The sequence below is a fragment of the Misgurnus anguillicaudatus genome, chromosome 11, assembly GCF_027580225.2.
Source record: "Misgurnus anguillicaudatus chromosome 11, ASM2758022v2, whole genome shotgun sequence".
In the NCBI taxonomy this organism is placed as follows: domain Eukaryota; kingdom Metazoa; phylum Chordata; class Actinopteri; order Cypriniformes; family Cobitidae; genus Misgurnus; species Misgurnus anguillicaudatus.
This window is the reverse complement of record NC_073347.2, coordinates 36,340,717-36,358,067: the sequence shown is the minus strand read 5'-3', so window position 1 is coordinate 36,358,067 and position 17,351 is coordinate 36,340,717. Positions and strand designations below refer to the sequence as shown.

Here is a 17,351-nt window from a genome sequence, read left to right as displayed (position 1 = left end):
TTACATTTATTCATTTAGCAGGTACTTTTATCTAATGCGACATACAAATGAGAGAGCATTTAACATTTTCTCTAAGATACGGTTTATGCTTTAAACCATTGTGTAGAAGTTTAATTTAACTTGCAAATGCAACCTAATAATGTAGAGTTCAGATGCAAAGGATGCTAAACAGCACCACCATTAAAAAATGAGATAATGATTGTAACTGAATGCTCTCATCACGTAGGGGAGACCGGGGTTGGTTGTCACAATTTTTACTCATGCATGAATTGCTCATCTTCAAAAAATCTTTCAGCAGTATTTCCTACATGAAATGAAAACTTGGGGTCTTGGCTTTAAATGTGTATACTTTTTACTTTTAGAATGTATTGTAACAGGAAGTAATTAACCATCAAAGACACTCTGACACAATGTGACAACCAACACCATCACGGGGTTGGTTGTCATAAGGTATGGGGTTAGTTGTCCCTATAGTGATTCAATAGGATTTCAATGATAAATTGGGATCTGAAAAGATAATGTGTAACTTTTTATTTTTTTAAGCTAGAACCTGCAAATAAGTTATAATATGAATACCACCCCTATGATAGTTGTCATCAATGCCCATTATGTTTAAATAATGGGATTAAAGTGGGTGATCAGTTACTTGAATTGTCTACTGTGTTGAGAAATAAAATGAATTAATTTTTAATGCTTTATTTATTTTATTTTAACAGCAAACAAAAACAAACAAACAGACAAACAGTCTTAAAAGGTCTACTTGTCCAATACTTACATGTGACAACCAACCCCGCAAGCTATGTGACAACCATCCCCAACTGACTTCTTGACAAACATGATAAGCTAGCTGCCACACGGCTTTAACTTGATCGCTAAAAGATGACTCAAAATAAAGCTACTACTTTTAGCTTTTTAATGAGTGTTTTGTTTTTGAATGACTAATATCCTACAAGATCTCAACACAAAAACAACACCAACATGAAAATTTACTCTGACCCATAAAAATAAAAAAATTGTCTCCTAACTTCAATGTTTTGTGTCTGCTCAGCAAAATTACAAGTGCAAATGTGTAAGCTATCATAGGCTAACAAATTGATATCAAAATTGTTCCACAGCACCATGTAGTATGTCTGGAATAAGCAGTGTGACAACCAACCTATGAGACAACCAGCCCCGGTCTCCCCTACTATACATTCATCATATTGTTTTGCTTTAAATGCTCTTTATCCCACCCTCAGGCCATTCGGAAATACGGGTTTAAAGGCATAAATGTAAAATTATGAAAAAAGTCTGAAAAAAATGCTAATTTATAACAAATCGTGCCAAGTGCACCAAGCAGGTTTTGCATCTAAACTCTTCAAATATAACTTAAACAAAAAATTGTTTGTATGTATGTATTTCCAATCAAGATGTATTCTATTCCAATTATGTAAAATATGTAAAAGATTAAAATTTAAAGTACTCAGGATACATAAAAATTGGTGGTACTGCTTCCATGTGTGTACCCCAAAATGAGAAATGTGCAGAAAATGACACATTTTGTTTAGATAAATGTATTGTTCACACGATGCATGGATATCCTTTGTTGGCCAAATGTTTATGCCCATATTAGAAAATTCAGTTTTATAGCAATATGTACCAAAAATCCACACGGCTGAAGTTGCCCAAAGTTGAAAAACCCATTTTTTCTTTGGTAGTCAGCATTCACCCGCATATGAATGGAGGTGAGTGAAGCGTGTGAAGTATGAAAAGCAATTGTGCGACTATAGCTATTCAGCCTCTGTCCATTCTGTACGCCTTTCATTACAGTTCACGAGTGACCGTCTATCATCAGCTGGTCGTAAAAGACACTCATTTCCCTCGGCGGGAACGTTTCAAAAAAATCGTCACGCAGGGATTACTCAGGGTTTGCCGGGTGAGCCGGTGCTTGACAAAGAGGACCAGAGGGAGACACTCTTTGCTTCACTGCACCTTTGAGCTCAGGCAAAAGAAGAATGTGTGCGGTGCTCCTTTTTGCTTTTGTGAGAGCCAGACGTGCACACGTGTGTGTGTCATCTCCACACCTTCATGTAGGCAGTGGACTGTGAATATACTGAGATGGCAGCGTGAGGACTGTGTAGCATCTGCATAAGTTTGTCCTGACAGCACAGAATGTCACTCGACAGGCTCACGGTGCAAGAGTTGAGTAATTGTTGCTCTTTGTTAGGAAGTTGTTGAGTGAACGCACATACAGTAGTGCACTTAACATACTCCAGATTTAAACCTTTACTTCCTGCTGTGGGTAACAGGTCAGAATATTACTTGGATAAACAGACAGGCTTTGTTTGGAAGGAGATGCTATTTTATGTGCACGTTGCTCTGCATGTAAATACACCTTGAATGTTTTGTTTAAAAGATGGAGGGTAAACGTACAGTAAAGATTGATTCATTGTTGACATTTAGATCAGGCTTGTGTTCACAATCAAAAATGCAGAAAAGACTTACTTTTGGCATAAAGGTTTTTGAATGTCAATAGTTAGTAAAAGGAATGTTCTGGTTTTGTAGTTTACAAGCAAATATGCTGTCTAAAAAGATTTTCAAAAAACTTACTGGGGCAGTAGCCTATTAAAGGGTCCTTATATGTAATGTTTAGGTAAAGATATGTTTAAATGTAGTATCTCAGAGATGCTGATATGAATTCTTAAGGTATGCATATGTGTACTTTTTGACATCTAGGATCTTTTTTTTGACATATTTGTGTACAGTGTTTGGGGTAACGCATTACAAGTAACATGCATTAGGTAATAATATTACTTTTCTGAAGTAATAAGTAAAGTAATGCATTACTTCATAAATGTACACATTATTATTTGAGTTACTTTTTTAAAAAAGTAATGCAAGTTACTTTTCAGTTTAGTTAATTTTATTTATTACACGGCTCTCTGGAATGCTTGATTCTGATTGGTCAGTTGAGACATTTGCAGGTTCGTTCTTTTCAAATAATAACCGCTCCAAAGTAATAACGCATAGCCGGTACTACTTGTATGTTTAAAATTCCTCTGCGCCAACAAAGATTACTGTTTGGCGCCATCTTGTGACAAACACTGGACAGCCACAATTAAGAATGGAAAATTTTGACATTCATTTTAACATGTACGGAAAAAAACAAAACATTTAAACAGTGAATAGAAAAACGAACAACGACAAGACACAGAGAGCTTACTGAGACTGAACTTGACAAAATAGAACATGACAGCTACGAAGCCAACAAAAAAATACCAAATGGGCATTAAAACTTCTCAAAGACTGGCTAAAAGAGAAAAAAATGGAGACAGACAAGTATGAAGCAGAGGATCTTAATAAGGTATTACGATCATTTTATGCATCTGTGCAAAGTTTCGCGGAAGGATAAAAATGTTAATTTAAAACAAATATGCCAATAAAATGTTTCAAGTTCATGTTCATGTCCAGTTTTTTTTCTTATGTGGCAAGTAGCCGTGTAATAAGCGGGATAATGTGCAGGCAGCCGGTAGTTATCGGGTAAATAAGCCCCTTCAGTGTGATACAAGATCACACTGTCGGGGCTTATTTCCCGATAACTACCGGCTGCCTCTACATTATCCCTTACATAAAAAGCAATGTACTGATTAAAACTGAACGTAGTCACGTAGGGTCTGAAAGGGATCAAGCCTCAAGGGGGTCGCACAAGGGACGCACAGCTCAGCGGCGTGCAGCGCCGCACCGTTCTAAAAAAATCTAACACATTGTTTTTTTAATGAGTATACGCATACCGGCGCTAACAGGTGGCACCTGTCCGTGGCGTCCAGCTTTGACTCAGGAAGTTGCTCAAATACCTGTCGCGCCACAGAGCGCCACTCACATAGTTTAACATTAACATTGGCTGCTAACGTATATTTTGAAGCAGACGCTATCTGACTAAGCTCACTCTATTTAATGTGCACTTCCAGTGTACAATACCTCCGAGTTTTTCTTGACGTGACGCGGCGCAGGGCTGAGCTGCGCGTACGGTGTGCGACCCCCTTCAGCCAAGTAAGAAAAAGTAATGCAAAATTAACTTAAAAGTAACGTAAGCATTACTTTCCATTAAAAGTAACTAAGTAACGCAATAAGTTACTTTTTTGGGGATTAATATTGTAATGCATTAATTTTAAAAGTAACTTTCCCCAACACTGTTTGTGTACAAGATTTCTGATTTCAGGTTTCTGAACACTGTTGACTTCCATTGTAACTGCAAAAACCTCTATTTTTATTTGTTTTTCTCAAACTTAGGTTTAAATCAATCTAAACCATGATCGTTCCTTAACTCTTTCACCGCCATTGACGAGATATCTCGTCAATTAAGAGAAAACGCTTCCCCGCCAATGACGAGATTTTCCGTCTTTCCGCAATACCGCTATTATCCACACGGAAGTATTGCCCTATGGCAAGCTGCTGCATGTCCGTGTCTGTTTTAAAGATCGCTCTGAATGGGATCTCTATTAAAAGTCCTTCACAAAAATGGAATTATCTCTGCTTTTTGCTCAAAATGTGGTGTTTTTGCAGAAACCTACCCATATTCAAAAACTGATTACAAAAGAACCACTGAAGGTAGGATGAAACGGGGGTTTTTTTTGAAAGCAGAGGGTCTGTTCTTTCGTTTGGTATATTGTATGTTTATATATTTAAAGAAGAACATTTTCTGGAAGGCATTAAACTTTTGTGAAAATCTGGAAAAACGCTGGCTCTGGCTGGCAACTTTTTTTAAAAACGCTGGCGGTGAAAGAGTTAAGAAAAAAAGCTTAAGCTTTTCACGTCTTCCCACATTTTTCATTTGCATTACTATATGCATAAATCATACATTTCCTTTAATAAAACACGTTAGTCTTATTTAAAGTGCCAGAGCAAAGTCAATAATGAAATATCTAACATGGCATCCCACATATACAGGTGAATCCAGAGAGGATTATGAAGGTGTTTAAGTTATTTGCAATTTGTTTAAGTTATTTGTACTAAAGATCAAACCCCCACGCAAATAAAGAGATGAGCTGGCATTAGAACAAGTTTGTGTAATTTGGAGAAAACATGAAAAAATTCTATTCCTTTGCATCAAGTTTTTTTTATCATAATGTGCCATTTAATTAACTTTGATCAGTATAAAGGCAATTAAATTACTTCTAAATGATCCTAACAATAGGCTAAATATAATAACATGTTTTTAACAGGTTGCGCGTGTTTCTAGCAGGTCTCCTCCTGCGAACATTCAGTCAACACTCTCTCATTCAGTCTCTCTCTCTCTCTCTCTCTCTCTCTCTCTCTCTCTCTCTCTCTCATATAAAAACAACAACATACAATTATAATTTCTAAAGATCTTTACATTCTTAAACTATTGTGCAATAGAGAATCTAAAACTAAAGATGGTTTCATACTGAATGCATACAGTAGTGAGTGCAGGGGTGAGCTTCTCTGTGTCTCATCTGCCGACATAAAACATGCACAGTTTGCGTCGTCTTGAGTGCGGATGTCATCTCAAGATGAAAGCAGGGCGAGTGATGTAGAAATTCATCTACAGTGAGAAAGTGCCATCTATTGGCCATTAAATTCCACTTCTGCTAGCTGTGTGTTGTGATGTATTAATGTGAGATACACAACGTTGAGTTTCATGTTCACTTTCAATTTATAGCACACGGCCGTGTTTGCGTACATCACACGCGGGCATGTTTGCATACTTATGGAAGTTATTTATTTTTAATAAGGCAGGTTGCTTGACAGTATTATCTGCATGTTTATGCAATTTATGCATGTGTGTGCGATTGCTGTTCTTTAGGGAGAGAAGGGCGACCCGGGCATCACAGGATTGGATGGGCAAAAGGGCGGAAAAGGAGATCCTGTATGTATTTCTGTCACAGTTGCATGATATTTTTGAGTTTTGTATGTGTGTGTACCTTATGAGTGTCTGAACTCTCTTAACCAAACAGGGTTTGCCTGGCCAGGATGGAGTTGATGGAATAAAGGGGCAAAAGGTGTGTAATTTTTGTGTTTTTTATATTAAGTTAGGTGACTTTGTCTAATACAGAATAGTGTTGCATAGACTCTGATCATATTGTAGGCATAAAGTCTGGTCTAATATGTAATAGACTTCCATTAGTGTCGACTTCCTGTTTTTTAAGACATTTTATAATATACATTTTTTCTAGTGTACACTGACTATAGGTTATTTCTTACTAGGCTTCTTAGTCGTTTTGTATGCATTGTGCTTCAGACAGTCAGTGATTGGACTGCGGGTGATCTGTGGGCGCGCTGTCTGATGTTGAGACAAAAACACAACACCCATAGTTCACTGACTCATTTGTTCTTTGTGTTTGTGTATCTATAAATAGGGTGAAGAAGGCCCCCGTGGACCGCCGGGCCCAGTGAGTACACTATGTCTTCATTTAAAAATCCAGACACTTGCAAATCCGTCACACAAACAGTACCGGTACCAGTAATTATATATATATATATATATATATATATATATATATATATATATATATATATATATATATATATATATATATATATATATATATATATGTAAGGAATAATTGACGATGGGCACACCCAAGGACCGGAGTCAATTATTCTGCTCATACCACATTTGACAGGTCAGGTGTGCGGTTATCTAAAAATAATGCATACCCATTTTTCAACCAATTAGAATAAAGCATTCAACAGCCCTGTGGTAAATATATATGAGAGTAACCCGAATGTTGCCGGTTTGAATCTCACAGCTAGTGCATGCCCTTGAGCAAGGCACTTTTCCCCAGTTGCCCCCAACTATTTACTGAAAGGGTTAAATGCATTAATGTATTTATATACACTGTAAAACTTTGCAAAATTCTTGGTTTTGCAAGTTGATTCAACCTAATATTTTTAGTTTTGACTTGTGATAGATTGACATAACAAATTATAAGCTAAACAATTTCAAGAAGTTAAGTTAAAGCAGTGCTTCTCAAATAGTGGGGCGGGACCCCCGGGGGGGGGGGGGGGGCGCGCGAGACCCCGGGGAAAATACTTTTTTACAAATTATACTATTTACAGTCACGGCGGAGAGTTGGGGGGGGGGCGCAAAATGTTTACTTTTTCCTGGGGGGGGGGCGAAAATATTACAGAAAATAATTGAGAAGCACTGAGTTAAAGTAACATAAAAATATATGTTGATATGACAAAAATGTTGCATTTATTTTACAGTGTTTATATTAATAAAAGTTAACACTTTACTTGAAGGGGTGTTCATAATACTGACATGACACAATCATAATTATGACATTGCCTGTGTCATGAACATGAAGATTTTATGCACATTTATGGCAACTGTCATTAAGTCTTATTTGTTCAATTCAGAAAAAGACACTCTGTAGCAGGTCCACGGAAAAATGCGGAGACCCGTGAGAATGCTACAGAAAAATGAATAAAAAATTCGGACTATCCCACGGAAATTCGTGAGATCAGGCTGATTCAATTATGTCATTTTTAATGCAAAGATGACATTGTTAGAAATGTCTTGTCAAGACAACATAACTGACCACTTTTTACCGTAATACAGTAATTGAATTTGTCATACTCTGTCATATAGTTTTATGATAGCGTCATTAATATTTTTCTTGACCTTAACTACAGTGATACAAATATAATTTGTCATTAAAATGTCATTAAGTGTTAATACTCTGTCAAATAGTTTTATAACAGCATCATGAATATTCTTCAGTTCATAATGTTTAGACTATGTTTACACGTGGGCGGCTATTTTCATAAACGGACATTTCAACCTCTCTAGTTTCAAAAATAATAAGTTTTCAGAAAAGTGTTCATTGACACGTATCCTTGTATATATGGTGTAACGAGAAGCTCAAGCCCAGGTAAGCCAATCAGAATCCCGAAAAGAGCAACAAATCACTTCCTGTTCCTCTTTTGAACAAGGTCGCACTTTTGACGTTAGTGTGAGCTCTGGCACATACTGTGACGTTGGCTGCCTAAACATCTGTTTGTCTCAGTTTACATGCAACCGTGCCACCGAAGCTTTTCAAAATCTCAATTCTGGCTGGAGTTTTTAGAAAGAATCGGTTTCAGAGGCGAGTTCTCCGTTTGCGCGTAAACGAAGGCCGCAAACGAAGGGAAACGTCTCAGTTTTTCAAAATAAGCATGGGCGTGTAAACAGGGCCATATTTTGGTTTCCTCCATAATAAAATAAATCATCAAATAATGAAAATAATAATAATTAAAATTGATAATATTATATTTTATTGCATTTAGAGACTTAAAATTAAATTAAATCAGTACAAAACCAAAAGAAAGAACAAGTTCTGTTAGTTGTCAGTTTTTTATGTATTGTGCACATACATAAAGTTAAGTATAATCTTTTGACGTGTCTGGTATTTAAAAGTATTTGACAGAGTATTAACACTTAAATGACATTTAAATGACAGGTTCATTTAATGTTTACCCATAGTTTCTTAAGTTTGATCATTATTCTGTTATGTCATGTTTATAACAGATTTATGACAAGTTATGATGTATTAGTTTACGTCAAGTTGTCATAACAAAGACAACTCAAACAATGTCATCTTTGCATTAAAAATGACATAATTGAATAAATGACACTTAATGAGTTGTCATAAATGTGCATAAAATCTCCTTCATGTTCGTGACACGTGTCAGTCTTATGAACACCCCTTAAAGTAAAGTGTTACCTAATAGGGTAATAAGCATCCTAAAAAACCTAATCCCTAATGTCATTAAAGACAATACAGTTGTTGTTTTTATGGCACACTCAATGAAAATTTGAAGAGTCTTCACAATGTCAATAAAACAACACTAAAGGCTAAAAAGTGGACAAAAAATGTGACACAATTTTAGTATTTTTTTTTTTATCAAACAACGTTCTAAACTTTGAATATATTGCTCATTATGGTCTTTATGAAATAAAAACGGTGTGAAATTTTAATTAAAATTCTCCTTTTGTGTTTTACAAAAGTATGAATACAGGCTTAAAACGACTTGATGGTCATGAATATTAGTCGAACCTATTCATTTAAAGAGATAGCATTTAAAAGAGAAAAGCACAGACCTTTGATCAGCACATTTGCCTTCATGTCATGAATCCACTCCACTGAGAGCGTTCACCTCTAATAAATGATTCAAAGAGGCGGATTCATTCTAACACCAGCACATCAACTGGACTGCTTTCTTTCTTAGCTCTCTTGGTTCTTTCATTACTAGCTTTAAAACATCGTCCTATAGCTCAATGAGAGAGCAGTGCGATACCAGCTCAAAAGTCATGGGTTTGATTCACACACATCCTGATACATCTACAGCTTGAAGCATCTATTAGTGTCTGACAAATGCATAAATCATTCATATCCAAACTGAATGATGTAACATTCACTAAACATGGGATCTACATGGGTTTGTAGTTTACAATTGAGTTATTTGCCAAAGTTAAAAAGATTCACCCAGAAATTAATATTCTGCCGTAGCCGTCATATTACTCAAAAATGGCATGATTTTCTAAACATGCTTTCTGTTTTACAAAGTGTTATTTGTAGTGAGGATGTTTTGATTATAAAAAGATATGAAAAATGGTTCCTTTGATTGAAAGGTCTTTTGGGGAGCCAAAATTGGTTCTTCTATGACATCACAGTAAAGAACCTCTAAGCATCTGTATTTTTAAGATTGCATTTGCTTTTTTGGACAACCTAGTAGACTGGCTGCTAAACTTTTTACAAAAAAATTTTACAGTCTTAAAACAGCAAAAATATTTATTGGGGGGTAAATGCGATTTCATGCATTCTGACTTATTAACACAGTTTAACTCTTTCACCGCCAGCATTTTTTTAAAAAGTTGCCAGCCAGCGCCAGCGTTTTTCATGATTTTCACAAAAGTTTAATGCCTTCCAGAAAATGTTCTTCTTTAAATATATAAATATACAATATACCAAATGAAAGAACAGACCCTCTGCTTTCAAAAAAAAAAAAAACATTTCATCCTACCTTCAGTAGTTCTTTTGTAATCAGCTTTTGAATATGGGTAGGTTTCTGCAAAAACACCACATTTTGAGCAAAAGGCAGAGATAATTCCATTTTTGTGACAGACATTTTATAGAGATCCCATTCAGAGCGATCTTTAAAACAGACACGGACATGCAGCCGCTTGCCATAGGGCAATACTTCCGGTTTTAAAAAGTTGCGGTGAATAATAGCGATATTGCGGAAAGACGGAAATACTCGTCATTGGCGGGGAAGCGTTTTCTCTTGATTGACGAGATATCTCGTCAATGGCGGCGAAAGAGTTAAGAGTCATAATCCTCATGCTAAGTAAATGCAAAGTGTCAAAAAAGCAGTTGATCGTGTGACGGAGTCTTTCTGGGCCAAACTCACACCTTCTCTTTCATACAAGTTTTGGAAAGTTTCTGTCAAACATGGGTACCCGTTACATATCAGTGGCCCCATATTCCTTTTATGGGCACTTCCCCTGGAAAAGCATGCTCACACGTCAATCAAAGTGAGAGTGAGAACGAGGACGCTGATTATCATTGTTCCTTCGAGTAGAAGTCTCAGGCTCACTGCATGCGCAACCCAGTATCACGAAATTATGTACATATAGTCACGTACATTTTTGAGTCTTATGCGTGACACTGACACGGTTTTCGCCTTTTTGCATAAACATGTCACACATTTTTGTTTACGTGTCACTGTCACATATTTGTTACTCAACTGTTTTGTCCTATTTTCTTACCATTGTTGCTTCAGTTTAGGGTTAGATTTACATAAAATGACATGCTTACCCAAACCCAACTCTAACCCTAATGCCAGGCGACAATGGTTTAAAAATCATAAAATATAAAATAAATCGTGAAAAAAGGTATAAACCAATACCTAACGCAAACACCAAATCTAACCCTAAACCGAAGCGTCAATGGTTAAAAAATAGGACAAAACAGTTGAGTAGCAAATTCGTGACAGTGACACGTAAACAGAAATGCGTGACATGTTTACGCAAAAAGGCGGAAAGCCTTGTCAGTGTCACGCATAAGACTCACAAATTTACATGACTATAGGTACATTATTTCGCTTTGTAAAACTTTGTTATATATCAAGACTCAACAATAGCACAAAAGAAGAAGAAGTGTGTTTTGGATGTAAGGAGAAGAAAGCCTTGTTCAGCTTTCCTAGTAAGCGGCCGTATGGAAACAATGGATATAGTTTGTTTATCCAGGGTAGCAGTCAAGTTTTGCGTATGTGTTTGCATTTGGTTGAAATGGGGGCGGTCCCAACTGGGTCATGGGTCGTAGATAGGGATGGGTATTGTTTGAGTTTTTTTCGATGCCGGTGCCAAATCGATACTTTTAAAACGGTTCCGGTGCCTAAACGGTGCCTAAAGCGGTACTTTGAAAAAAAGAGTCACATAAAGATGGTAGATGAAAGTACAGCATAAAACACTATGAAAATTCTTCTCTGTTTGTCATAATTTGTTTATTAAGGATTTGCCTAAAGCACCATCATCTTTTAAGACCTGCATTCTTGATTTCTTTATGAAATTTTTGATTTGTGAATTAAATAAAATCTTCTCAACACTCCACTTTGAGCTCAGAAAAATGTTCTCTGATTGGTTGTTAATAATCTGTTCAATGATTGGTTAAAGCCTACGCGGCTGCCGCTCACAAAAAGATAAAGGGTGAGTTCTAATCGAAAGTGATCCTCCCTATGTCCTATTCCCTTCGAAGATCAGATCTCTTGAACTCTAGAGAAAGTTGCGCAATTGTGTCTCATAGTGTGGCTAATTAAACACACTTGGCAAATAGAGCAATAAAATACAGCATCTTTTTCTCTTTATTTGGATCGACTGTTCATGGGAAATCCTCTTCGTGAAGTGCCCTTCAATGGCGCAAACAGCATTTGGAATTCATCCAAAATATTTTCTTATCGGCTTGTAAAACCATTCACGTTTTGACGCTTTCTGCTTGTCTCCGATGAACTTGACACTTGTGACTGCCGCGGGCCATCTCAGGCCAATATCGGCCGAAGTACTAATAAAAACATTAGTGAGGTAATACGTTTTAGCAAGTTCTCTGAAGGAATGTTACCTTATAAAATATAAAATAAGCTGCCGTCAGATCAATTGCGGCATTCACGCGCTCCTCTGAGGATCTCATTTTCCAAATTGTTCTTTTAAGTCAGAATATAAAAATAACCTGGACATATATTCTTACAAAAATTGTTAGATTTGTATTATTAGGGATGTGCAGATGAGGATTTTTTTCACATTTTAAACTTATTAAACACAGCGCATATTTTAAATGAAAATATATTTGGCAAAGAAGTTTAAAAGTTGGCTATTTAATCTTTAACATTAGATTATTTAATATTTCCATTTATTAATAAAATTAATTTTTAAAATGTTTGTTCATTATTACTCTTAACGAAAAACTCAACTCCAATAAAATAGTAGCTCCAATGACAAACTTATATTGCTTGTTTATTAATAAAACAAATTTGACGGATGGTATCTGCATTAAAACACAAATAAATGAAAGATTTAATTGACATAATTTTCATTACTACGAATGCTTATTTGTTCATTATTATTGTTTTATTAAAACAGAACAACAATAAAAATGTAAAATGACTCGCTTATATTAAACCAAACGTTTAACAAAAACGAATAGACGGAAAACATTTTACCCGCCCTATAACATAAATAAATCTAAGATCCTTAGATTTTTCAAAACAAATGATTGGTTTCCGTTTTTTTATCAATATAAAACTACAATAATGTAAAATATGAACAAACTCACCTAAGTTAAGCGAAGAAATCAAACTTGAATCCTCTGTATTATCAAATCTTTCCGACTTTCACATTCACGTAAATTTTGTAAGTGAGGAAATTATTTACACCATATGAGTGCAGTATAATTTAACTAGCGATTGTGCTGTGCTTGTGTGATTATGCTTTTTGCGCTACAGAGAGCAAAATACTTCAGTCAACCGTTCATGCATTAAGAGGCACCGAAATGATGCACCGAAATCTGTGTTCTGATTCGGTCCGGTAGGTACCGCCCATATAGGCTTCGGTGCCATAATGGCACCGCGTTTCGGTACCCAACCCTAGTCGTAGGGCGGTAAGTAAAACTGCATGTGTCTGTGTTTTGTTGGCTATCGGCACGTAAGTGCATATAATGTAAATGACACGAACAGTAGTGAATCATAAGTTATCGAGAGATAGTGAGATAATGTTTTGTGTGTGTTTCTTGCTCGTGACTCGCACCTCTCGCTGGACGCCTCCGGGACCTCGTGTTTTTCCGGAAACAATCGCTACAGCTGATATGTCTTTCATAAATCTGATAAAACTAAAGAAACAGCGTGTGTTATAGGATCTTTAACTTTATTTATCCAGGAAGATCCCATTGAGATATAATCTCTTCTTCCATTGAGACCTGTAACTACTAGGAAAGAGTTTATGCTTCATGTCTGTTGTCTTTATCTCCTCTGATTGCTCCATAATAAGAAAACCTAATAGGAGTGCTGTAACACAGATATATTTTTGCAAGGTTTGGAATAACATTGATAATGTCAATTAAATCAAAAGGGGCAGGCAAAAAGGTGCGATTTGACAGCAGGGTATGAAATCTATTGATGTTGCCTGCTGTGTGAATTTAGAGCTAAATTGTAAAAGTGGAGTGACTGTGGCCCTCTTTATACCAATTTACAAAGATTCAGAAAAAGCCAGAAAGAAGAAAGAGTCCAATTGTTTCTTTGCTGCTGCTGTTCCTGAAATGATGACGAGTGACTCAAATATAAACTAGTTTTAAGAGTTTGATTGGTTTGCTTTAGTTTGTAATTTGATTGTGGCTTTGAATAGTGCACAGTGTGCAGCGTTAGTACTTATATAATTAGAGACGTTTAATTAAAGGTTTTTATGTCCAAGAAAAAAGACTTTGAACAACTGTTACCTAAATCCCATTTCAAGATTTTAATTACATTTTAGTTTATTGTTAAACGGTAATTAACTGTTTGTCTGAGATCAAACCAGAGGAAGTCAATGTGCAGTGTGCTTGACTGACTTTGACAATTAACAAGCATGAGAACACACACGCTTATTTTTGATTTACAGAACATGTAGACTTAGGGTGTTTTCACATATACACTGTTTAGGTCGGCCCAAATGACGTGTCGCTCCGAGTACGGTGCGTTTGGGTCAGTGTGAACACAACAGCCGCACTCGGGTGCGCACTAAGCGGCCGCTCCGAGACCGCTCTAAACAGGTGGTCTCGGAGCGGCTGTTGCCGAACTCTGGGGCGACCCACCTGTGGTGTGAACACTGCCGGACCTCGGGCCGAACCAAATACAGGAAGTTCTCCACATGTTTGAGCCACTGGGCTTCCGTTGTGACGTGAGCCGGGTGTTATATTGTGGGTTAACAACAAACAAGCCATTCCTGGTCCGTTGCATAGAGATTCTATGTCTCCTTTACGTTTGAGCTGATGATTTTATAAATGCATAGCTGTCCTCCACACACAAATAGTGACATTACGGGCTTTTTAGCAAACGGCTCCGTGAGAAAAGCTTTAATAGAACAGCTACGCAATTTCGCGTTAAAGCAAAGAAACTTCACAAAGACGTGCATCGTTTATCTCCACATCTTGATAGCTGCACTCTCTCCCTGTCAGGCTGGTTGTCGTGGAAACGTGGGGGTGGTCATGAGACGGTAAGAGCTGTCAGAGACCAATGACAGCACTGACCGTTGTCACATGGCGTACGGTGCGGCATTTCGAGTAAAGTAAAAAATATATATATGTGAACACGGACCGCACTAACTGAAAAATGATACAATGTATTTTGGTGCGCTCCGAGGCCGCACCGCGGTGCGCACCAACATATGTGAAAACAACCTTAATAATTCTTCAAAAATCTTGTGAGCTGCTTACCTACATTGCATCCCTGTGGGTTTACCCAGCGTAAGGTTTTTAGTTGGTCTCCCAGCCTGGCAAAACTGGTTACACCGTCAGACAAAAAAAAGGTCAATCAATGATGCAATGAGGCAGTACCCTTTAAAAAGGTCCTAATATGTACCATGTAGGTACAGGTATGTATAGATTCGGTACGAATATGTACATTTAAGGTACTAATACAGCATGAACTCTTTGTAGGGCTGCACGATTAATCATAAAAAGATTACAATCTCGATTCAAGCACCCGCACAGTCTCATTCCTAACTTATAATGATTCTTCTGTCTTTTTAACCTTTGACAGAAATCTGTTGTGGAGTCAGATCAGTCCTCATGAGAAATTTTTAAACAGTAGGTTGCAATGACAATTCTTTACTGGTTCACTTGTAAGTTTCATCTGCACTTTAAAGGGACTACAGAGAAAAATTAGCCCTGGGCTTAATCCGACATGAAATGGAAATGTTATGTTAAAATTTGTGCCTGTCCCGTTAAACAAACAAAGACGTATAAATGTTCACACGCTTTGCTTTCACGGATGTGTAAGCGCGTGTTTAAAGCACGGATGAAGCTCGCGTCCATTGTGCTTTTCTTTCACGGATGCGCAAGTGGCACATTCATACTGGCTGTGTGTGTGCTGTCTGTCTGTATATACAACAGGATAGGTAACTCGCTTTATATGCTAACTGTGTTACAATAAAAAAATAAGTAAGCCTCTTCAAAAATGCTTTTTTTATTGCTTTGTTGTACAGAAAATGAAAGAATATAAATATCCAAAAGGGATTTGTTTTAGGCCTATATCTCAATTTAAAAATTGTGTAGGTCTTAAAGGGGCCATGGCATGAACATGTTAGCATTGCCACTTTGTAGGTGTGAGAAAAAATTAGGTCATTGAAATTTGGCCCTACTTATGATGTCATAAGGAGATCTTATTATAATAATACCGCCCCCTTAATATGCACTATCCACCCACAGCACTGCCATTTAGTGCAGAGAGAAAGAGAGAGAGAGAAAAAAAAATTGACAGCACAATTGAGTTTGAATTGCATCAAACCACCATCATTGAGATCAGTGTTTAAACTTCATCTGTCATTTGCATTTTAAAGGACACACCCAAAACGACACATGTTAGCAGTATCACGTCATGAGCTTAGCGGATGTGAGAAGCTTGATTTATTTGACTTCATAAATGATTCTCCATCCTCAGATCGACGTTTTATTAATGTCGCCTCCTGTTGTTTATCTTTATTTAACTTTGGCTTATTTTTACAGTGCGTGAATCAATGAATGAACAGGTACATCCCACACAACAAGCCATCCTTCACATTTACAAAATGATTGACAATCTATTAAACCGGTAGTTAATGGACAAATGAAACATCAACATACTGTCGATTCAGAATTCACTTCTTTTCAGCAGACCATGATGCTTTGAAGAGGTTCATTTGGTTCCCTTCTTACAGGGCTTGGGTTGCAGTAAAAGGTTCTGGCCATTTTGAAATGTCATAATGACTGGATTAGTGCAAATCTCTTCAGACAGTAAAGAAGAAAGACAGGAAGCTTCTTGTTATCGCTGAACTGAGATCACTTTAAAGTGGAGTGTGCCAAAGCATAAAATCAAAACTGATTTGGGTTTCATAGTGTGCAGCTGGAGCATGTCTTCAAAGTGAACACTACGGGGGCTAAATGGAGTTTATAATGACAGCTGTTCCTCACTCGAATTCGTTCTTGATCCAATGCGACCCTCTAGGAAATTATTGACACTTTTTCTTGTCTCGAGCCCCATACGGGGTAAATATATCCTTTTCTCACAGTGTCCAACTGATGTTCAGTACATTTCTGTTTTTGTTTTGTTTTTCCTCAAAAAGGACTACCAGCATACTCCAAAACCCTAGAAATATCCTTCGCACCAGGATTGTAAGGTCTGCATGATAGTGACAGCTAAAAAGCCAATTAAAATGAGATCAAAACCAGGAATTCATAAACTTGTGAATTTTTACAGTCCATTTAATTTGTGGACCTAAATAACAGATTTAAAAGCATAGTTTATCCAAAAATAAAAAATTGTTCATATTTAATCCCCTTCTTACACCATCCCAGGTCTATCTGACTTTCAGCCCAACACAGTTATATGAAATAATCTCCTGGCTCTTTTAAACCTTATAATATTAATGAATAATGCCACACTTTTAAATCTTCAGAAAGGTGCCTCCATCCATAGAGTTGTCTTCTGAGGTGAAGCAATGGGTTTTAATAAGGAAAAATTTATAAATTACAGCCATACGCATGTTGATAAAAGAGTTGAGGCGACCTTTGACCCAACTTTTTAAATAACCATTGCTTCCTCTCAAAAGACATTTACTGTAGGGCCTGATTTACTAACAGCTTGTG

General features: G+C 36.8%; 1 protein-coding gene across 2 annotated transcripts in view; it reads left to right on the top strand.

The window, feature by feature from the left end:
• The window catches only part of LOC129415714 (uncharacterized), a 222,285-nt gene that overhangs the window by 134,527 nt on the left and 70,407 nt on the right, over positions 1-17,351 (top strand). For both annotated transcript variants that reach the window (XM_073873599.1, XM_055169813.2), the window contains 3 exons: positions 5,804-5,866; positions 5,955-5,999; positions 6,357-6,389. In XM_073873599.1, the coding sequence (XP_073729700.1) occupies positions 5,804-5,866; positions 5,955-5,999; positions 6,357-6,389 (141 nt within the window). The remainder of the gene's footprint in view (positions 1-5,803; positions 5,867-5,954; positions 6,000-6,356; positions 6,390-17,351) is intronic.